This window comes from Pimephales promelas, chromosome 10, assembly GCF_988280905.1.
Source record: "Pimephales promelas chromosome 10, fPimPro1.hap1.1, whole genome shotgun sequence".
In the NCBI taxonomy this organism is placed as follows: domain Eukaryota; kingdom Metazoa; phylum Chordata; class Actinopteri; order Cypriniformes; family Leuciscidae; genus Pimephales; species Pimephales promelas.
The window spans coordinates 7651494-7674931 of record NC_142778.1 but is presented as its reverse complement, the minus strand read 5'-3'; the positions used below and the strand labels follow the sequence as shown (position 1 = coordinate 7674931).

The 23438-nt window shown below is 36.4% G+C and overlaps 1 protein-coding gene across 2 annotated transcripts in view; it reads left to right on the top strand.

The window, feature by feature from the left end:
* vaspb (vasodilator stimulated phosphoprotein b) overlaps positions 1–17518 on the top strand; it is a 67213-nt gene extending 49695 nt beyond the window's left edge. The window contains exons 6-14 of one of the 2 annotated variants that reach the window (XM_039663906.2): positions 1078–1331; positions 2954–3111; positions 6375–6432; positions 8404–8431; positions 8510–8549; positions 8753–8809; positions 15489–15561; positions 17311–17368; positions 17447–17518. In XM_039663906.2, the coding sequence (XP_039519840.2) occupies positions 1078–1331; positions 2954–3111; positions 6375–6432; positions 8404–8431; positions 8510–8549; positions 8753–8809; positions 15489–15561; positions 17311–17368; positions 17447–17484 (764 nt within the window). In that variant the 3' untranslated portion in view covers positions 17485–17518. The remainder of the gene's footprint in view (positions 1–1077; positions 1332–2953; positions 3112–6374; positions 6433–8403; positions 8432–8509; positions 8550–8752; positions 8810–15488; positions 15562–17310; positions 17369–17446) is intronic. The other variant, XM_039663907.2, reaches the window with a different exon arrangement.
* The last annotated feature ends 5920 nt before the right edge of the window (positions 17519–23438 follow it).

Here is a 23438-nt window from a genome sequence, read left to right as displayed (position 1 = left end):
GGAGAAACTCTGTGTATAGATTACTGCTGTCTTCTGTGTCGAGTTAACTCTATACTTTATGATAATTAATTGCATTTGTGATAATATCACGATATGATCAAACACGATTTTGTAATCGCGAAAGCTGCGATTACACTGGTCACGTGACACACGAGAGAAAAGCAGTCTGCAAGATCAAGCATCAACTTGGCATGCTACGCATATACGTCTGGCATACAGAAAAGAACAGTTTATTTTTAATGGTAATGTGTTATTTATTCTCACCCCAACAATTCTGGATCGATTCAGAGAATTTCAGAATCGAGTCTGAAATTAGTTTTTAAACACAGATGCGTGATGACGCTGCAACCGTGTTCTGCTTGCTTCTATTTTCTCTCTCTCTCTCTCGGTACAGTACAGTACAATAAACAGTACAATTCCCAATTTATTATTGTAGTTTTTTTAAATGTAATATTATTTAAAAAAAATAATAATAAATATACTATTCATTTTATCATTTTAAATTATAAAACATATATTTATTATACATGTACAATATACATATATATACATATTACAACAAAATATTTTTCAAACCAATAGGGGTGTTGAAATCAATCGTTTCTGCGATGCGGAAATAGACGATTCTATAGTCGCGTAGTGTAAAATGGCAGAGGGAGGTGAAACACAAAAGAGAGTAATAAAAAATGCACACACTATTTTTGCCTTTATAGCGTGTGTGCAAGAGAAAGGACGTTATTGTAACTTAAGTACACTACACAAGTACACAGTTTGATGTGTTTTTAGTGTTTACTAGTATTTATTAGTTCTAAATGCTCCTGTCCTCTGCTGTGTTCAGACTTAAGTTGTGTACTTTTATGGAGCAGATAAAATAAAAAGGAGTTCACATATCTGACTGCTTGTATTCATTGACGAAAATGTTTGACATGATAATCGTAATCAAATTGAATCATAAGACCAGTGACGATTCACACCCCTACAAAACAACCCTCTCTACCACTATTTCTGAGCTTATACATATTTAATTAATGTTTAATTTTGTGTCTGTGTAAATCATGTGCTGTTGTTCTACTGTAGTCATTCCTCCTCCACCACCACTGGCCCTTGGAGGCCCTCCGGCTCCCCCTGGACCCCCACCTCCCCCTGGGCCCCCTCCGTCTGGACCTCCCCCACCACCTGGGCCTCCCCCCATGGGAGGAGGAGGAGGAGCTCCACCTCCACCTGCTCCTCCTCTGCCCTCTTCTGGAGGAGGTGGAGGTGGGGAAGGAGGAGCAGGTGGCGGGGGTCTCGCTGCTGCTCTGGCAGCTGCCAAACTGCGCAAAGTGGCCAAGGTGAGACAGAATAACAATAAGAGAATTTCCAGAGGTTGAAATAATGTGTCACTTCCTTGTAACATTGTTTATGGCCTTGGTGGAGTCACCCGAAAATGAAATTCCTTTCAGAGGGTTATCACATTTTAAAGATACACTTTTTTTGTTTTGTTGTTTGTGGAATAACGTGCCCTTGTGATTCATGCATTAACAGTTGAAAGAACAGGAATGTTTATTAAGTAGATGTATAAAATAGAGAAACAGAGAATAAATTACTGGCAAATCTAAAACTTATGTACTAAAACTTGAGGTTTACAAAAATGATGTAGACAGTAGAAATAGGGGTAGAAGCTGACAACCAACATGCACCAATGCTACATTTTTCTTAATGTCATAATCATTTGTTAACAAACAAGTATTCATTACCTCAATGAGATCATTGTTTCTTCATTAAACTATTACATTAATACATTTTTCGCTAACTGGGATTTTGTATATGTACATTTCTGAAATACATAAATTTGACCGTTACCTAAACCTTTTTGTAAAGCTGCTTTGAAACGATGTGTATTGTGAAAAGCCCTATACAAATAAATGTCAATTGAATTGAACCAATCGCATACAAAGCCAGATGTGAAATAAGAGCATAAAGGCTCGTTCATACCAAGAATGGTAACTATTGCGATAACTATAAAGTTTTAATAATTGTTCTAATCGAGTGAGAATAGGGAAGTTCACAACACAACTATAACGATTATGACAATGTTGGATTCACTTTCAGATCATTTGTTTTTTCCAGCTGATGAACGAAAAAAAACATTGACAGCCAATCAGAATCCACTCCGCTTTGTTAAAGCGGCAGATGACGTGACCGCAGCGCACTCTCATAATAAATAGAACTTTATGGGTGCATCAGTGTGGATGCTAATATAATTATCTTCATAGTTATCGTTCTTGGTGTGAACAGGCCTTAATGTTCTCCCTGGTGGAACTTTATGAAGACAGTGAAATGATGAATAATAAAAAAAGTTTTTTAAAAAGAAATTACAAAAAAATGTACATGTTATTCAGTTTATTCAGTAGTTTAAATGTCGAGACTGAACTCCTATAACATTTTGCAGTTACACTTTAATTTAAAGGGATACTCCACTTTTTTTTTTTTTTTGGAAATAGGCTCATTTTACCACTCCCCCAGAGTTAAACAGTTGAGTTTTACCCTTTTCAAATCCATTCAGCCGATTTTCTGATATTTAGAAGAATATCCGTAACCAGAAACAGTCTGGTTACGGATATTTTTCTAAATATCAAAAAATCGGCTGAATACTTTCGAAAACGGTAAAACCCAACCGTTTAACTCTGGGGAGTGGTAAAATGAGCCTAATTCCAAAAAAAAGTGGAGTATCCCTTTAAGGTGTCATTGTTGGTGTAATTCTATATTTAAGTACTGAATAATATTAATTAACTAGGGTAGGGTTAGGGTTTGGTTGAGGGTTAGTTGCATGTAATTATGCCTGATTTACTGTTCTTACTATGGTAAGTACATGTAACATACGTAACAAGGCCACTGTAAAGTAAAGTGTTACCCATTTTGCACACGTATTCATGGCTGTCTGCTGTTATTAACTCAGTGCTTCCCCCTGCAGGATGAGGCTGCTGCTGCTGCTGGAGGAGGCAGTGCTGCGGTCAGTGTGGCGGCAGCTCCTAAAGCAGACGGCAGCCGCAGCAGTGTATCTCTGCCTAGCGGAGGAGGAGGAGGAGGAGGAGGCCTGATGGGAGAGATGAGCGCAATTCTAGCACGACGGTTGGTTAAAAAAATTATTCGAATAAAGCATATGGTAAATGTGAATGATCACAAACGTATCCCCCCATTAACATTGGAACATGTCTCAGTTTTAAGGAGTTTGAAGGAATTTTTCACATTTATTTACAGCCTAATGATGATGTGATGCATGAGTAGCAGACTCTGTTACCACAATAATTTCAGTTCGTCCCTCAGATTAGGATTGTGCGGTTAATTGAATTTAAGTTTCGATTTTAATTTGGGCCTCCAACGATTATGACATGATAATTGAGAGAAAACGGTTATTCTGCCACAATCCGTTCTTTTGCTTTAAAGCAGCGCACTTTCGTCCGAATCAGTCCGAATTAGTCCAATCATGTAATCTGACTGTCATGAACTTTTTTTGCAAACAAAATATACTTGATGAATATTGCTATCGTGAAAAAAATTATGTAAGATATGAAAGTTCATATAAGACTTTGGTCATATCGCCCATTTCTAATCGTGTTGGATAATCATCATTACCATACAAAGTTGACCAATATAATCGTGAGTATAATATAACAATATAATCAATTTTAAAAAAGTGCAGGAACTGAGCTGTCACTTTACAATATTCTCTGAAATGGAAAGATATCAAACTCTGCTGATCTACCATGAGATGAAACAGCGGCCAACTTGGATCACATGCATTTTGATAACCAAACACAATATTGTTTCATTGTCATTGAGTTTCTGTCAGAGTTGTACAATATGGATATATATCGCAAAACAGAATCCTACCTGTTGCAAAACGAAACGATCAATCCAAATTGAATATTTAATGGTAAATATGTTGAAGAATTGGCTGTTGAGTCAAAAGGTCAACCAGTGAGTCTTTCATTCAACCAGCTCATTAGAGTCATTTGAACTGCTGCACTCTTCACGCTAAAAAGAAGCAGACGGATTTACTCGGCACTGGTTGCATTGTACGTTTCACTACATAGATTCAGTAGAAGTGTGATTCTGCATGTTCAAAAACCCAAAGATATTTGATTCTGGTGTTTTCTATTTAATTAAAAAGGTGGAACCAGTTCTAAATAACAACAGATTCTCAGCTTCTGAATTAATTTCAAATGCATAAAGTGACAACATACCGTAACACTAGATAGATTACATTAGCCTATTGTATTTTTGTCTTGTTAGTTGGTTTTGGATATTTTTGTCTTTCCCTGATCAACCTGAAAGACATTTTTGCGTGGTTTAGAAAATAACAGTTTGGGGTGTTACAAAGATGGCTGTTGATCGAAGTACTTTCGTAATGACCTTGAAATGTAAAGGGTGCTGGAGGCTTTAATAGCAGCAATGTGAAGCATTTACATAAATTGCTCATTAAATGAATTGCTCATTACACAAATATTACATATTTGAGCTGTGAAGAGGCATGACTAGGTGGATGAACTTTTTGTTCTGCATTACTGACATAATTCCTGTAATTCGAGGTGCAGAACTCAGCTTCATAGAGTGCAATAGTGCGTTCACTGTGAAAGTATTTTTTCCATTCATATTTCCCCATGGGGATTTTAAAGTCTTTGTTAAAGCATTATAATAATCCATGAGCTAAGCCAACTTGCTACGATGTGGATAATAACATTACAAACTTTGATTTGAAGTAAAAAGTATTTGAGATTGAGAGAGGCCGATACAAATATTTTTGGGTTTTAAAATCCGATATATCGGCCGATATATATATATATATATATATATATATTTTTTTTTTTAATTAAATATTGTTGGATTTCACACATGTGTAAAAGAAAAGATAACTTTTCTGCACAAGAAACGTTTGATACTTTTTCTCAATGTCTAAATGTTCACTCCTCGCAAGTATAAATTACATTTTACAATGCAGGGACTATAACTAGAGATATGCTAGTTATAAATACAGTAATAATTACTTTATTTAGGCAGAAAAAGTTTATTGTGGTTTCCAAGCTCATTAATGTTAACGTTAGCGGTCTTCCACTGATGATCGTGGCATTAGCTTGCTTTGTGGTTAGCTAGACTATGATGGGCCATAATTTAGCAATAGATAACATCATACTGCAAATTGTAAAACATACATTTTCAATATAACAGGCCAAGGAGAGATGATTAAAGCGTGTTTCGTCCGTTTTTATTTTATTTTTTAAATATTCATTTATCGGCCATTTATAACTGCCGATACCGATATTATGGAAAATGCCTAATATCGGCCGATAATATTGGTCTGGCTCTACTACAATCCCATCAAGCATTGCAAATGACAATTGATGGAGACAAAGTAAATTGTCAAATGCCCTCTTAAAGGGTTAGTTCACCCAAAATGGAAAACAAATGGAACGCGATGCATTCGTGTAAGAAAAGTATCCATATTTAAAACTTTATCAACTAATTTAGGTCCAGCAGGCAGTCAATGCAAGTCGACTTGTGCCACAAGAATAACTCTCGCCTCTCACGGTTTAAACAAACAGCACTGGGCAACAAACTCAAGCTCCTCCACATTTCTCGTTAAAAATTCTCGTTTTAGACTTCAAATTCTTGACTGGTGTTTGTACCGCCGTCTGCCGGAAGCTAGTTATTATTAATGGACTTCGAAATTTAAACGGCCATTCACATTTTTTAATATAACTCTTGATTGTATTCACTGAAAGAAGAATGTCATATACACCTAGGATGGCTTGAGGGTGAGTAAATAATGGGGTAGTTTTAATTTTTAGGTGAACTATCCCTTTAATTTATGCTTTTACTCGCATACATTGATCCACAGAAATCTCTCAGGTTTCATTGAAGGTTTCATTTCTTCATTTGTCTTTCAATGATGAATGAAAGCCTTGGTTTGGAATGACACAAGCATGAGTAATTACTGTAGGTCAGCTTTTAATTCATCCTTGCATCAAATGTATTGCTGCTGTATTAATGTAAAAAAAATATATTTTCAAGATTTGTTATCACAACATTTTTTCTTTTGTCAAATCAACTTAAATAATTTATTTTGTTGAACTTATTATTTTGAGTTTCTGATGATTAAATTAATCTTCTTCATTGTATTAATCAATTTACAATTTTAAGGCAACCAGGATACTTACTTTTTTAAGTTAAACCAACAATATTTTTTACAGTGTGCTTTCATTTTATTTTACAGACTTGCTAATAATGCTATCTGTAGATATTGAGTTGTAAATAACACATGCTATTTCTTTGGCTTGTGTGTTAATTCTTATATATTTTTTTTTAAACTGTTGTCGTTTTGTGTGCTGACACAGGAGAAAAGCAACTGATAAAGGGGAGAAGCCTCCTCCCAAAGCAGAAGAGCCCAGTAATGTAAGAACACCCTCTATCTTTTAAGGTTCATTATGGGTAAATGTGTCAGTTCCCAAACAAAGCATTTGCATGATTTTTCCCACAGTTAAGCACAAACAAACTGATTCTAATTATATCATTATTTTGGTCAGTCACGGTCCTGATTGCCCACACAATGCTACCTTAACCCTTTATAGACCTGCCATAGAACAGTTCCACCAGAGTATATCTTTCTATTTTTACATGCTGTGCTGTCATTCTTTTGAGCATTTTCATATGCTATAAATCAAAATAATCCTTACTTTCTTAACTTGAAGGTTATGTTTGTAATAAATCAATAGTACCTAGATAAATATCTCAAAAGTGCAATAAACAAAAAGAAAAACAATTGTTTTTTTAAAAATTTCTACATATTTTATTCAATACAAAAAAAAAATGATAAATGTCAACCTCAAACTAGTCAATGAGAAAAATGAGCATAAAACAGTTTAAAACTATACAGAATTGATTTGAACTGTTTAAATCAATTAGTTTTTAAGATGCATGCCATATGTAAAATATTCAATTACATTTGTGATCAAACAGATAACATTTTGCTTTTGAATATTGATTGAACATTCAATTGGTTAGAATATAAATTAAATAGACCCTGTCAGAACAATTAATAATAAAATAAATATAAAATAAATAAATAAAGGCGATGAGCAGACGGAGCTCGGTGCGTCCGTGTACTTTCATTTTGACATAATGTTGTGCGCAAAGACAAAAAGACAGTCCACTTCTTGTATACAGACAGAAGCCATCTTGGAAAACAGTCACGACAAGTCAAACCACGAACGTCGTGCTGAGTTCAGCGAACTTCTGAACTGTATGAACGGCGTTCGGGGATCGACTTATCAAGACTATTTTCTTAGATGGCTCCTGTCTGTATAAAGTATCTTTTTATTAAACGGTCTGTACACTTACAAAGTTCTCAATGCTTCGTTTTTTTTGCATGTAGGGACCCTCGTTATGTTACTGTGTTAGTGTGGGGCTATTTTGAGCTATTACATGCCCCCATTACTAGCATTATACGCTAAACAGTTTTTAGAGATAAAACTCTTTACATTCGATTATCATGAAAACAATCTCAGAGAACGGTTGACTAGGTACCGATGTTTTATTAGACCAAAGGTTAATTTTGCGCCGGAGTTCTCCTTTAACAGGCCTTAATATGTAGCGGAAAAAAAAACACCCAATCTGGCAACACCAGCCACCAGTGCCACATGCGTCATTAAGATAAAGCAGCGACGGCTGAGCAGTATGATCAGTTTTGAGACAGTGAGGATGGGAAAATTCGTATGTTTCTTTGCAAACTTTGCCAGCTGATAAAATAATTGCTGTTTGTGGTTTTATATGGGTTGTGGCAATAATTAAAAATAAATAAATAAATAGCTCGCAGCAACATATGGAAAAAAAGAACTATGAAATAGTTCATTTTTTGGAACTGTGAACTTGAACTGTGAACTAGTTTACTTTAAAATTTGTGAACTGAACTTTGAACTAGTTCATGTAGAAAGTGAACTTTTCTAACACTTCCCTACATAACCATAACCTTAGTATAGCGTTGGTAGCATATTCTGATAGACAGCATTACTGGTTGTAGGTATCAGATCCATCTAAGATTTTTCTGAATGTCTGAAGACTGGAGACAGTGTGTTGACTTTGACCAATCACATTTTGGTTGTGAGGCGGGGGTTGTGCTTAAGTGGTTTTGAGGGGAAAATCCTGCAAAAAAAAAAAAAGAATAATTTCCTGGACATCATCTATTTAAAGTGCATGAAAAAGATTTATAAAGCTTTGCCATATACTTGGAATATAGTAGCTATTACTGTAAATGTAAGCAATTAAAATTGAGTTTGACTTGAAACACCTTCACTATTACTGAATGCTTTAGAAACACTTTAATTCTACTCTCTGTCTGTTTCTATTCCTTTACCCGTTGATCTTCAGGATGATTCCGACACTCAAGGCCCAGGCGGTAAGAATAAAATGCATTTGTGTTTGATATTTGTGACGTTTAGAGACTCTTTTCTCATCTGTGATTTTTCATTGACAGACTTTAGGAGACCATGGGAAAAATCCGCCACCATGCCCAGGTAAGCACTGATTTACAGACACCTATTGAACTGTATTGAATATTGAATTGAAAACTTTTGTCCAAATCATGTAACAGAACTGAATCTCCGTTAGTCTGGTGTTTGAAGAACTTCAGCTGTTGAGTGAGTATGGACAGTGTGACTGTCCATAGGGCCCTGTAGTTTAAAGTGAAGTGTATATATACAGTACATGTCTCAAACAGGACTAACTCGGCACCCAGAAGTCTGGAATCCCCCTCTTCCTCTAGCCCACTTACCAGGTACTTTCACTACAGTAAGCTCTCGTGTGGTTATGGTCTAACACTGTCAGCGCCCCTGGTTCCCCTGCTTTCACACACACATTTACCTAAACAAGCAATGCATGCATTTCTACTTCAAAACATTTCAAATTGCAATTTATTCCTTACTACTCCAAGGCTGATATTTTAGCAGCCATTATGCAGATTTGATGCTTTGAGGTGATGGGAAAAAAAATGAGATGGGAGGAAATCCAATATTTAAATATAGCTGCGAGCAGCGATGGCGGGCCCAAGCCGGTGGCACCGCAACCCCGGTTCCTTTAGTTACCTAAAGGCACCCGGGTGGCGGTGCCGAAGGCTTGGGCCCTTTCATGATTAAATGTTAAAACGGCTTGCCATACTCTGTCATTTCGACTAGTCAAAATTATGTTACAGATATCTTAAATGATAATACAAACTATCCAAAATGTAATTACGACTAGACAGAAAGACGTTGTTGATATCTACAATGTTAATTCCGGATAGGCAAACTTAGCTTTATACAGGGACATAGGCTCAGAGAGAGGCTCACCATATTCAAACCAAAATATCGGACTTCCTCTTGGTCCGAGCTAATGACTATGTAATAGAAAGTTGTCCGGCTTGAGGAGTAAAATGTATATACCGATTTTTGTAACTGTAGATAAAACTAACAACCCCACTTTTGTCAAAAGGTGGCGCTATTTAGTCCTTGCACCATGCCCGTTTCTGAAACTTTGCACGTCTACTGGCTAATAAATGTGATGTATCTGTTGAGTTTCAAGCAATTTCAATTTCAATTTGACTGTTGAAAAGAAGTGCGCCGATTAGATACTCAGGATCGGTATCGGCTCTGACACTGCCATCTTTGACGAGGCTGATTCAAATTCTATATTGTGCATATATACTATTCTATGTAAGGCACAAAGGCACAAAAACTTTCTAAAGTACCATAAAGTTTTTGTGTACTGTATTATAAATGTTCTGAAGCTATTATGTGATATAGAAATTAATATTTAAGTCATTAAATTCAAGAACACGTAAACTTTTCCCTCTCTGCGCCTGTCAGTCATTCTCCATTCAGCATTCAAACAGCACGTCGCATTCGGTTACAGTCAATGATGAAACGATCTTCAAGATGATTCAATGTTAATCCTATTATACTGGGTCTTTAAGATAAAGGTCTAAAGGTCTATATTTTCGAATGAAGAAACTTTTTCTTGCTGGACTTTATTGCTGTAACTTAATCGTGTTACTTTCTACCGGGTGTCGGACTCTGTCGGTTAGATCACAACACTAGAGTCAGAGCACTATAATTGTTCTTCACGCACACAGTAACTGAAATTTAAAACCTTTAAAAGAAAAGGCTCAATAAACTATTGCATAGATATATAATGTATAATACACTGTTCATAAATATGTATTTCCTTTGTGCTTTGAACTTTTCAATACGGACTCAATGCGCTGTAACTTCATGTGGCTTCAAGCACATCATTCTCCGCTCGGGATGCACATAAGTGCTTTGTGCTGCACCGTATTAGAGCCGTAATATCATAATGCAGTGACGTAATGACAGATTATTAATTGCCTTTCAATTATATGTTGCTGCGTCATTAAACATCTGTCCTATGCATTTCAAACATTTATAGCAGCCATGGCTATATCTTTTTATGATTTTTGTTATCTTGTTTTTCATGAATGTATTTTTTAAAAATAAGAGCAATGTGTATTATCTATTATTAATATAGTTTATGATAGCATTTTTGTCATAGATTATGACAAAGTAATCATATGATCCACCAGCGAGGAACCAGCAGAACAGAGTGAACATTCTTTCTGTTTAGTTCAATCCTACTTAATAGGAATTTATTTAAAATGCTCGCTCTACTCCACACCATTAATGTCTTGTGCGGACATCCGTATTTTGACTTTCGGTTTTAAGTAAGCGATTTAAAAGCTCCCAAGTCCCAGCGGAGTCACACGTTGATTAACCGGTGGGAATATACACAATAGGCCTACCTGATATTGAACACAAGAGGGCAGTATAGCACTACGTATGACTCAGATTATTATTTTTTTCTGAATTTTACAACAATTCTGGCTGTTTTTGAACGTAAACATAATTCTTAAATGAAAAAAGGGAAAAACTGGGGAAGTTATAATATTTGTATAATTTAATTTAGAAACAAATGATGTATAATTACATTTTTAGAAGATATGAGGCTTTTAGTGTTTACTTTTTTCACATTACTTTAATCTTTTGCCATAGTTGCACATGTCTACTGGCTAATAAATGTGATGTATCTGTTGAGTTTCAAGCAATTTCAAGCATGCTAAGAGTCCCAAAAGCATCAAAAAAGAATGTTAAAGTTTGTTTCGTTGCCACGGCAACAGTATCAAAGATATCAAAAATTCATTCACAGGTCTACATCTGCCGTGTATTTACATTATACAGATGAAGTTTGAAGCAAATCGGTTAAAAATAAGAGAGTGATTTCAAAGCATTTTGAAAGTGACACACTTCCTGCTGCCAGTTGGTGGCGCTATAATTTTGACTCACAATAGTCACATCCATGTGATCGTCCTCTTACAGCGAAAACACTGCTGAAGTTTCATCAAGATCAGTTAATGTATGCTGAAGTTATAACACACATCCTGTTTCATGTTTCTCGCCATAATTTTGTTTCCTCGCCACGGCCAAACCGTTCGAGGTATCAAAAATCCCGTGGCACTTTTTCATCCTTAATGTCTTGACTTCACGCTGATCGAGTTTCGTCGAATTTGGTTCAGTGCTCTAGGAGCAATAATTTAAATTCCATTGCATGTGTTTTAAACACAACCCTAAATAGCCGACTTCCTGTTGGGCTGGGGTAAAAAGTAAGAGTGTGAAGTATATATGAAATGATGAGATCTATATGTGTACCAAGTTTCATATTATTACATGCAAGTGTGTTTGATTTATGGACCAAATTTTCAGACCAAGTTTATTGACCAAGTTAATCTGATTAATAAACTAATTATATAAAACTATTGTCAATTCACTACAATTAAACTAGTTATATGCCTTTACTTATAAAAAATAAAAATAAAAACTTATTTAAAAAATACCAGGCTTGAGAAATGTATTTTCTTTATGCAGGTCATACACACAGCAGTGAAATGGTTAAGCCCCCTCCCCCTGCACACACACACACACACACACACACAGACAGCCAGCCAGTCAGCCAGCCAGCCAAAGACACAGAGACATGTAGGCTCAGAGTGGCCATATTCAAACAAAAATATCTGACTTTCTGTGGGTCCTAGCTAATAAGTGTCAATTAGAAAGTTGTCCGGCTCGAGGAGTACAATATACATACCAATTTTTGTAACTCTAGTTAAAACTAACAACCCCACTTTTGTCAAAAGGTGGCGCTACTGAGCCCTCACCACGCCCGTTTCTGAAACTTTGCACATGTCTACTGGCTAATAAATGTGATGTGTCTGTCGAGTTTCATGCAATTTGAAGCATGCTAAGGGTCTCAAAAGCATCCAAAAAGCATCCTAAAAGAAGGGTAAAGTTTGATGCGTCGCCACGGCAACAGTTTCAAAGATATCAAGAATCCATTCACAGGTCTACATCTGCCGTATATTTACATTATACATATGAAGTTTGAAGCAAATCGGGTAAAAATAAAAGGGTGATATCAAAGCATTTTGAAAGTGACACACTTCCTGCTGCCAGTTGGTGGCGCTATAACTTTGACTCACAATAGTCACATCCATGTGATCGTCCTCTTACAGCGAACACACTGCTGAAGTTTCATCAAGATCAGTTAATGTATGCTGAAGTTATAACACACTTCCTGTTTCACGTTTCTCGCCATGATTTCGTTTCCTCGCCACGGACAAACCGTTCGAGATATAAAAAATCCCCTCGCAAACTTTCATCCTCAATGTCTTGACTTCACGCTGACCGAGTTTCGTCAAATTTGGATCAAAGCTCTAGGAGGAGTATATGACATTCCATTGCGAGCGTTTTACAAACAAACCTCAATAGCCGACTTCCTGTTGGGCTGGGGTAAAAAGTAAGAGTGTGAGGTATAGATGAAACGATGAGATCAACATGTGTACCGAGTTTCATATTATTACATACAAGCGTGTTTGAGTTATGGACCAAGTGTTCGGACCCCGTTCCAGGGGGCGCTGACGAGCCGCCCTACCACGCCCGGGTACCAGCTTCAGCCCGGCTCTGATGGCCGCGGGTTCTGACCCGTGTGCAAAGTTTCAAGAGTTTTCGAGCACGTTAAGGGCCCCAAAAGTGCCCAAAAGGTAGTAAAATAATAATTATTATAATAATAATAATAATAGTAAAGAAAAATAATCCCAAGGAAAACAATAGGGCCTTCGCCCTTTCAGGGCTTGGGCCCTAAATATTTGAACAAATCGCGTTCCCCCGAGTAACTTTGCATTTGGTAATGGCAAATGAAAAGTTTCTCAAGAGAATGCAAATGCATTATAAGACATAATTTTTCCTCCTTCTCATTTCTTTTCCATCACTATGTCCCATTAAGAGCTCCATACATTTCTTATTATCAGTGTTAAAAACAGTACTGCTTCAAATATTTGTAGAAACTATAATATATTTTCTTCCAGGATTCTTTGAATAGTAAGTTAAAAAATCTGCATTTATTTGAAATCTACATTTTTTCATTACAATGTAAAAGTCATTACTGCCACTTTTAATCATTTTGATTAGTGCGGTCAAATTAATTAATCACACATTTTTTTCTGTAATTAATCGTGAATAATTGCACCTAACAATTAAACTTTTTAAAGTATTTGTAATATTTAATCTCCAAAGACAGTATATTGTAAATATTTGTTTAAATGCATCTGACTGAAGGCCAGAATAATCAATACCAATACATTCAACATTACAGTATAATTGAAAGATTTCAATTTTAAAATAAAAAAATAATATCTTTTAATTTCATTGAACTTGAAACAATCTTCACTTCAATCTTTTGACTGTGTCTTTTAATATATCAAGGCTCAACGATAAGGATTTGTTTTCTCTTGACCCATATAACCTTCACGTTAACGGTGCTTTAAGGTTTTTTTAGGTATGTTTAACAGGTAGGAAATATACATAAATTGAATAAAGTTATCAAACAATTAATTGTCTTCACTGCATAGCCTATTATACATTAAATATAAAATACTCCTTATTAAAGCTACACTGTCCTATTTTAACATTAATGACACATACAGCAGCAGGTTTATTAGGCCGCTGTCACTTTAAGACCTGCCGCTGCTGCACATGACGCCATTTTCTCACAACTCTTAACATTTAAGACTTCATTTAACTTGCCATTTGCTTTATTGAGCTTTTATTCTTGTCCGTTCAAGTGCTGTCTGAAGCGACTATACAATAAAAAAATAGTACTTGCATGCCGTTAACGTTCATTTTGACTGCCCTAATTGTAATGCATCCTTGCTTAATAAAAATATTAATTTCTCAAACGGTCTCAAATTAATTTTAAATGTTACTTGACGCATCTGTTGTATTAATGGGAAGATACTAATATCACATAGACCTCTATTCATTTTACAACTAGTTTTTAATTTCTATAAACACATCCTTAAATTTAATACATAAATAAATAAATAAAACGTTCATTGTGTTACACATGTACCTCTGGTTCCTTAGTAGGGAATTAGATGCTGCATCAGTAGAGCACTTGCACCATTAGAAAATGATTGATGAGATTCAGGAACTTCAGAAAATTGTCACACCTGGAGTGTGTTCCCATAGTGTCAGCTACAGACACTGTGTCAAATGATCCTATGAAAGGGAACATTTACATTATGAAGCCCTTTTTTGTTGAGGACATGCCCAAAAATTAGACATTTGTCACCAAAATATGGTTAGATTCTAACTAGTCTATCACACACGCACACAGTGTTAGTTGTTTAGGCAGACTGTACTTAACTTGACCCATCATGAGACTGGAGTGGATCTTGTTTGGCTTCATCTTTGCTGTGGGCTTTGGAAAACTATTTGGCTTTCTGTAGTGTCTGTAGATCTGTGCAACACTGTCACAGTATTACATGCTTTTTTTTTTACAGTACAGTACTACAGGATTTATTTAAGGGTCTTTACATTTATCTTCAGGCTTGGGTTTATTGCTTTGATTCTGCTGCTATTCTCTTTTTGTCCACAGGGGGCTCCATGTGACCGTTCTGTTTGTATTAGATCTGTGTAAGAGCCTTTATTAAAGCTCTTTCCACATCCATGACTTAATTTCTAAAACCACAGCATCATTTTTGCTGCATTCAATTTTTTTTTACTAATTAGAATTAACACCCAAAAATTGTATGCTCAGAGGTGCATAGATTGGATATTTTTAAGTGTGTATCCTTGCTCTTTTCCTGGTAATATTGCCCACAACCTCTTTCACATTGGAAAAGGATGGGTATTCAATTTCGACTTTTAGTAAATAGCTATAGAAAGGAACTACAGCCATGGAAGTGAATGAGACTTTGATGTTGGGTTACACAGTTATTTTGGACTTCTTTTAAGCTGTCTATTGTCGTTTGGGATGGTGTACAGGCCATTGCTTTCTCCTTTCCCTTTTTCCTTTTCCCTCCTCTTTTTAACTATTACTTTTATTAAATACTTGCCTTTCTGTCTTTTCAGGATGAAACCTGTTAACCAATCAGCAGAGCAAGACAGTGGAGAAGGAGAGTCAGAGATGGAACGAATTAAACAGGTCAGAACTGAAGTAAATAAATGAATAGCTAGCCATACGGGAATGTCAAAAATATGTGTTTTATGGAAACTTGATTAAAAATATAAAAGGTAATTTTGACTTTTTATCTCACAATTCTACATTTTTCTCCATTGTGAGATATTAACTCACAATTGCAAGGAAAAAAAGTAATAAATGCCTATTTATATCTCACAATTCTGAAATTATAACTCCATAGTTACACACACAATATTTGTTTCCATGGCCTTCAATATGAACATTGTTTGACAACATTGGACATTTTTTTTTAATGAAGACACATTTTTTTTAATCCAAATAAAAACAATCAAAATGCCCAGATATATGGCTGTAAAAAATACCGAGATGTTTTTTTTTGTTTGTTTTTGTTTTTTTATTTTTTTGTTTTTGTTTCGCGCAACCCTAATTTAAATAGAAATTAGAAAACATTTCAAATTTATTATTTTAAAATGTAATAATATTTCACAATATTTCTGTTTTTACGGTGTTTTTAATCAAACACTATGTTGAGTGAATTTTTAATTGAATGCATTATGTTAAATTCTGAATTTTGGTCAGAATTTATCCTCCTTTTTAACTTAAGGCTCACCTTAACAGTAAAGACCAATCAATGAGGATCGTTGAATAAAGACAAATATTGTACATTTTTAGGAGTTTGTCAGCTGACTAATCTGAAGGATTTGTGTGAGAGTCTAATCCAACTACTAAATTAATACAATGAATGGATAAAAGAATGGATGCATAGAACGTAAATGATTAAGTTTGATCTTGCTCTTGATTTTTCTCTTAAAGTCGGCATGGAATGGAAGTAACGATCATCTTTTCTTCCCTATTTGTGTTGCATGTCTGAGTGAAACGGCTTCTCGAACAAAAAAAGTTTGTCATCGGAAATCGATTGGATGGTTGTGGTTTGCTATTTGGGTGCTGGGAAACAATGCAGGGGAAAAGGAGTCAGAATGAATTGGAAAAATCATTTGGTAACCAAAAGCTGTCGGATGGTTTTCTTGATTAAATTATTACTAATTACTAAATAATCAATTAACTATTTATTTAATTGCGAAAAACTTTTATACAGTTTATTTGGGTAAAACAAAAACCTCTAGGTTTTAATTGGTATTATTATTGGTAATACAAGTCACCATGAAATTATAAATGATTTATCTGTGCACATCATAACTTCTCCGATGACATGTTCACTGGTGCGAACAACCTGTCAATCAAATGAGATCACAAGAATAGCAAACCTTGATGATTCAACAATCAAATTTATTCCTGATGGGCAAAATCAAATCCAGCCCTACAAATTTATTTTGTTTAGTCAAGTCATATAGACTGTCAAGCTCCAAAAATAATAAAAAAAGAGCCAAATTATTTTTATAAATGCATCCTATATGACTCATGGGATATAGTTACATGAGAAAATGCATGTGAACGAGGTCAGAAATATGGACAGGGAGATATAATGTAATGCTGAACCAGCTGAAGTTTGTTTATTAAGCGTGCAGGGCAACCTCCCAGTGGAGCATTACAATAATCTATGGAAAAATGCGGTTTTACAGACACTAAGAAGCCATTTCACTCTGTCATTTCATGCCGACTTTGTTCTTTAGCATTTAAGTTTTTACTGTGTTATTGAAATTTGTATTGACTGCGCAAAGATTTGTATTTCGACAACCATATAACCTTGATATTACCATGAGTTTGTTTATATGTGTCTATCGGATTCTTTAGGAACTGCTAGAGGAGGTGAGAAAAGAGCTTCAGAAGGTTAAGAATGAAATCATCGGAGGTGAGAACAAGTTTTTCCCTTTCCTGTCCCTGCTGTGTTTAAAATGATTTTTGTATTATAACATCTGTTCTTTCACAGCCTTTATTCAGGAGTTACAGAAACGAGGATCTACATAGTCCCACAGAGATGGATGGTAGGGGATATGCTCGGTCCTGAGAACCCAGGGATACACAACACACACATAATCACCAAGGGACTTAACCCTAAATCATAACAATTCAACCCAAGATGAGCTTTGTTGTACCTTTACCTGCCATCGTTTTTTTTTGTTTTTTTCACATTCATTCATTTCTTTTCTCTCCACATTTAGATTTACGTATTTAGTTTTCCACTTAATGATTTACATACCGTACACGTCGTCACCCTCACACTTGATTCCTGTTATACATAAATGCTCACCGTAAAACTTGCCTAAGGTTATTGTATTCAGGGAATAAAGCATATCACTTATCCCAGTGACTGTAATGGCCATATACAGAAGTTATGATGGAGCACTAAGGAGGCAAAAACGAGACCTGCAGTACGCACACTGTCTACCACACGTGACCATCATGTCGGGTTCCACTCTTGTGCTTTCAGTTGGGAGATTGTCATTTCAGCCCTGATTTAGCACCTCTTTTTCTGTATAGGGAAAACAATAGCATATTTAACACATTCATTTGAGGCCCTGAGCGTCATGTTTTGTGTGTGTGGTTGCATGTTTGCGTGTATGGCTGCACTTCCCTCCGTTTATCGGTGCCATCTTGTCACATGATCGCCACTATCTGTTGGTGCGAAACAACTGTTTTCATAACCTGTCTTCAGCCCTCGTTTGAAATGTTTTTAAACTTTGTGTTGCGATATGAAATACTATGGCCATGATGATTTTTGTCTGTTGGCCATGCCAAACTGCCTTGGAAAATACATATAAATATAAATATATATATATATAAGGTATATATATTTGTTTTGAGGGAAAATGATAGAAAACTTGATAATGTTTTTATTTTAATTGAAATAATTGGTGAATGGGGACTTATTGCGATTTATAATGTTTTCTTTTTCAGAGATTGTTATTTTCAGTTTTCTGTTATCTTTTTTTGTTTCTTTTTCTATAGAATATAGGCTTTTTACACTGAAATATATAAAGAAAATTGCGTAGAGACACTGGATTAGATGTCTTTATAGTCAAATACAGATGCTTCTTCTACTGCACTTGTGTCTGCCTCGTTTTTATTACCACCATATACCCTTATCACAAGAAAATGCCATTTTCACAAGATGTAAAATATGTCCCTAGAGTGTGTGAGTGTGAAGTTTTAGCACTAAATACCACCCAGATATTTTTATATAGCGTAGCGTGTTAAAGTTGTCACTTTTTGAGGGTTTGCATAAACGCACCGTTTTGTGCCTGGCCCTTTAAATGCAAATGAGCTGCTGCAGAGGGCGGAGTTTCAGAGTGTTACCAGAGCCCATCTAACGGAGAGCCCTTGGTTGCAGTTCCATTAGAATTCCACTGGAGGTGATCGCGGGTGAGTGCAGAAATGAATGGGTGTCTATGGGGCTAAACGGCTAAATCTGTCTCTTTCACCTGCTATTCGTAAAAATCAACATAGATTTTATTGTTGATTCCGCAAGTTCAATATAGATTATAGGCCAAAAGTCGAATGAACGAGTACTTATGTCCTTTTGATTTCTTACAGGCTAGGCTGTTGTTGGCCGGAACACGCTAGCATTCTGCTATTGTGTGACGTCATCACAGTTTTGAATGGATTTTTAGAACAGATAAGCGAACTTGAAAATGCAATTTTCAGCTGAGAGTATTTTTCTTAGCCCTCCCTTTTTAATGCAACTTTCAAATTATTTGACAAAAAATTACATCCTGAGATAAGTGGATTTCTGGGGGTGAAATCCCATTGACTCCCATTCATTCTGCACACGACCGCGAGCGCCCCCGCATGGACAGAGGCGCGTTACTGCAGCCAGTCCAGAACCCGGAAGTAACCAGCCAGTGCCAATTCTCTTCAATTAGACATTCTCTGATGTTACCTCACTTCGATTTCCTCACGAACACACACTAAAATGACAGAAACTGTTCTCACTTTAATGTTAAAACGGAGTCAGTCAAATGTGTAGTCCCTACCTATTTGTTGTCCTTTTCTTTAGAAGCAAATATCTTCCCTTGCTTTGAACTTTGAGCGTTGTAACTTTGATAGTACTGTTGTTTCTGCTCAAACAGATTGCACACTAACTAAAGTAAAGTTAGAAAAGTGGAATCATACTTTACCACCCCTTTAATCTATTATTTAGCCTTGCCACAGAACATATTTAGCTTATTCTTTGGCAGATTTTCTGGTTTCTCTGTTGATTAAATTGTTTGGTGATGCAAAAAAATGATATGATAATACAGGTTAACCTATAGCATGAACACATAGGATGGGAAACATTGAAGTGAAACCTGAAATCAGCTCTTAAATAGGTTTCAATGCAATAATAGCCTACATACAACAGTAGTCAACCATATAAGGAAACATATTTGCAGCACATATATTGTCATCACACTTACTGGACATAATAAAAACAAGCTTGTTATGAAATCCAGGAAACAATTTCTTTGACTATATAAATGTTTATTTAGCCGTGGCTAAGAGAGCAACAGCAGAAGGATAATGAGCTGTTGTTTCCTGTTATGAATGGACCCAAGCAGAGTTGTCAACAACTGCTATATCACTCTGCTTTTAGAAGCCAGCCCTGATAAACACATTTGATTTTCAGAATAGAGGATTAGAATAACCTCAACAACAGACCAAACTGAGCGCAATAACAATACACAAATGTTACAATTCTGCAGATAATATCTGCTCTTTACAAATAGTTTTTGTGTTTTCTTTGTCACGCATGCATGTTTTCCAGATCCACAGGCCCCTTCGTATGGAAATAAAGAAGGTCATTAAAAGAACCATGAACATATATCGTGTTACGTGAATTCTGTACAAAAATGCACGCTTGTGAAACAAATACACAGCAGATCGGATTAAAGTCACCATGAAATCAAAATGGACAAATCTTTCTTTCTTTTGTAATTAATCTGTGCGCATCATCATTATTATTTTTTTCACTCATATGCTTTTGCAATCGTTAATCAAAAATGTTAACCTCGACATTTGTTCTCTTTATGATGTAGGCTACTGTATCTCATGGCGGAGGGAGGGACTAAAAACCTTCTAGCTCCACCCATTACAGCCAGAGAGGGGGATCTGGACTTCATGCTTCACCCATGGCTCTGCAGTGAGCAGCCTATCCAAGGATCTGCTACAATTTAGTTAGCAACGCTCAACTTTTGATCCAATCAATTCCTGAGGACAAAATCAAGCCCCTACCAGAGCTAATATAGTTATAGTTATTTTTTGGAATGAATAGGTTGGATATTCTCCAAATCGCATACATTCTTGTTTTAAATAAGCAATTACTTGGCGCCCTTTTAAGTCAGCATGAAACGAAAGGTGCGAACATCATTTCTTCCCTATTGTGACGCATATCTGGAGATGGTCCTCACTGCGGAACAGGAAATCCATGGGGAGGAGTCGGATCCAGATCCAACTCCTCCCACCTTACATACACCTAAACCTAACCAACTCCGCCCCCTGATCTCTAAACCCACCCCTAATCCCTAAACCCAACCCTAATCCTACCCATCTCCACCCCTTGGATCGTGATCCGACTCCTCCCCGTGGATCTCATGTTCTGCATTGAGGTGCTACTGCATATCTGTGTGAAACAGATTCTCGAACAATTAAAAAGTGGAGGGCGGGACTTGATTTGGTCCATCGGGATGGATTGGATTGTTGTCATTTGCTGCTGTAATCTCACAGGTTGATGACAGGTTGTCCCTCCCTCACGCCAGATAACACATCATCAGAGAAGTGATGTCGCTGCAATAGGGAGGTTGAGTTATTTTGATTAAAGATTGCAAGGGCACATGCATTAAAGGCAGGGCAGGTGAGTTTGAGAAACTAGCAAAAAAAACGGCTGGATTTTGAAAGTCCAAGAGACACTCCCACCTCGTCCCTTCTGGGCTCCTTCAAAGCCAGGCCCCCAAAACACATGAACATGTGATGCAGACCGCTCAGCTGGAGGACGTTTACCAGTGCAGTGCATGGAGTTGCCTTGTTTCCCTGCGCGGACTGTATATGCAGTTACGAGTGGTGCCAACGCATTCTCATCCCAAGGCATCATATACGACACTTTTGCCAAAGCGTAGACATCCAACGCGCACATGGCACCCTTTAGCGTCAAATGAGACGCTTCGGTTATGGTAGGTTTAGGTATGGGGTAGGGTTAGGGTTAGACCACTAGGAGGCGCCTTCTGCCCAATATATCTGCGTCTCATTTGACGCTAAAGTGCGTTGGATGTCTACGTTTTGGCAAAAGCGTCGTATATGATACCTTGGGATGAGAACAGGCTCGTGGTACTGGGAATTTTGACTGCTCTTTCTCTGCCATAATTGTGAGGAAATACAAGTGACCATTTGTTTCACAGTTTTCATAAGAATTTATTTATGTGCCAGCAGTGCCACTAATAAAAAAACTACTGTGGTGGTACCATGGAACAAAAATGGTATCTAATAACACCATGGTACCGAATTATCACAATATAGACAATTGGTAATTGTTTGATCCTCCAATGCACTTCAAAAATAGCAACAAAATGGTAGCAGCCTACCATAGTATTTTTAAAGATTTTTTTATGACTGTTTATAAAATTACCCACAAATTCTTATGATTAGTCAATATGAAACCATGTTTATATAGGAGTAGCCAACAATATTATTCTCAAGGCTTTAACTTTGAAAAATGAATATTGCAGAGGAACTGTGACCAACAGGAGTGTGACACAAGGCTTGTTTGAGATGCGCCTCGCCTCGCCTGCAATGTAGTCGAGAGTAGGCGGCTGCAGTGAGGGGAGGAGTGAAAAAAGCGCAATAAAGCCGGACAGATCTCGGTTCTCCCAGTGAATCAGACACCTGTGAGATCAAAGGCGGATATCGCGGGATTAACGGGATTCACGCTCGTGCACGTGTTGCTAATAAAACTGGATGTGATTTAAGTTCTATTGCTTTTATATAAAAATAAATATAATGAACAAGACACCCAAAGTACTTGTTATTTAATTACATTCCAAATATGTGTTTATCAATCTTTTTTTTTCTTTAATACAGACGTGTTTTTATATAGCCTATTGTTTTAACAAAAATGAAATATAACCCATATGGCACTGTCAGAGAGTTTATTCACCCATATGTAGCCTATACACATAAAACATGATATCAGTTTTAAAATCAAACATTTTAAAAGAGAACAATTCATCTGTTGTTCTTTTATTTTTATTTATTTTACTTTTTTATTAGAATGCAAGTTACAAACAGCCTACCTACAAGCACCACAATTCGTGAAACAAATAGGCCTATTATACAGTGACAAATAAATAAACATCAGAATAAAATTAATAATAAAATAAATAAATCAATCAAAATAAGCTTAGCTTAAATAGACAGACTTACAAACTTCATCATCTATAAAATGAGAGCTATTTTTCACTTGAACATTTTAGAGTAGGCCTAGTATAGGCCTATTTGAGTTACTGACTATAGCATTCTTATTTTTAACCCGTTTAAGAGATCCACAATATATATCAGTTTCAATTTGAAAATAAATAAATAAATAAAATATGGCCTTGATTTGGAGAATTTAGCTTAATGAATATGGAATTTACCTTCATCACTGTTGCTTAAACCAATGAGCATTAAGCTGTGTCGTCAGTAAGTCGTTTCCCATCATGCTTTTGATCAGCGCAGTCGGTGGAGAGCAACTGCGCGCGACTGCAGAATCCGACCCTTCCGCCTTGCGCTCGCGAGAGTTTTTTGACATACGTCGGCATGACATCAGAGCCAGGCGGACCGTTCTCGGACACATTTCTAACCGGCATGCATCTCGCGCTGATCACCGGTGATCGATTCTGCGCAGAATTTGCTCATCTCAAACAAGCCTACATTAAGCAGCAGAGGGCGCAGACAGAGTAAATGTAGGCTAT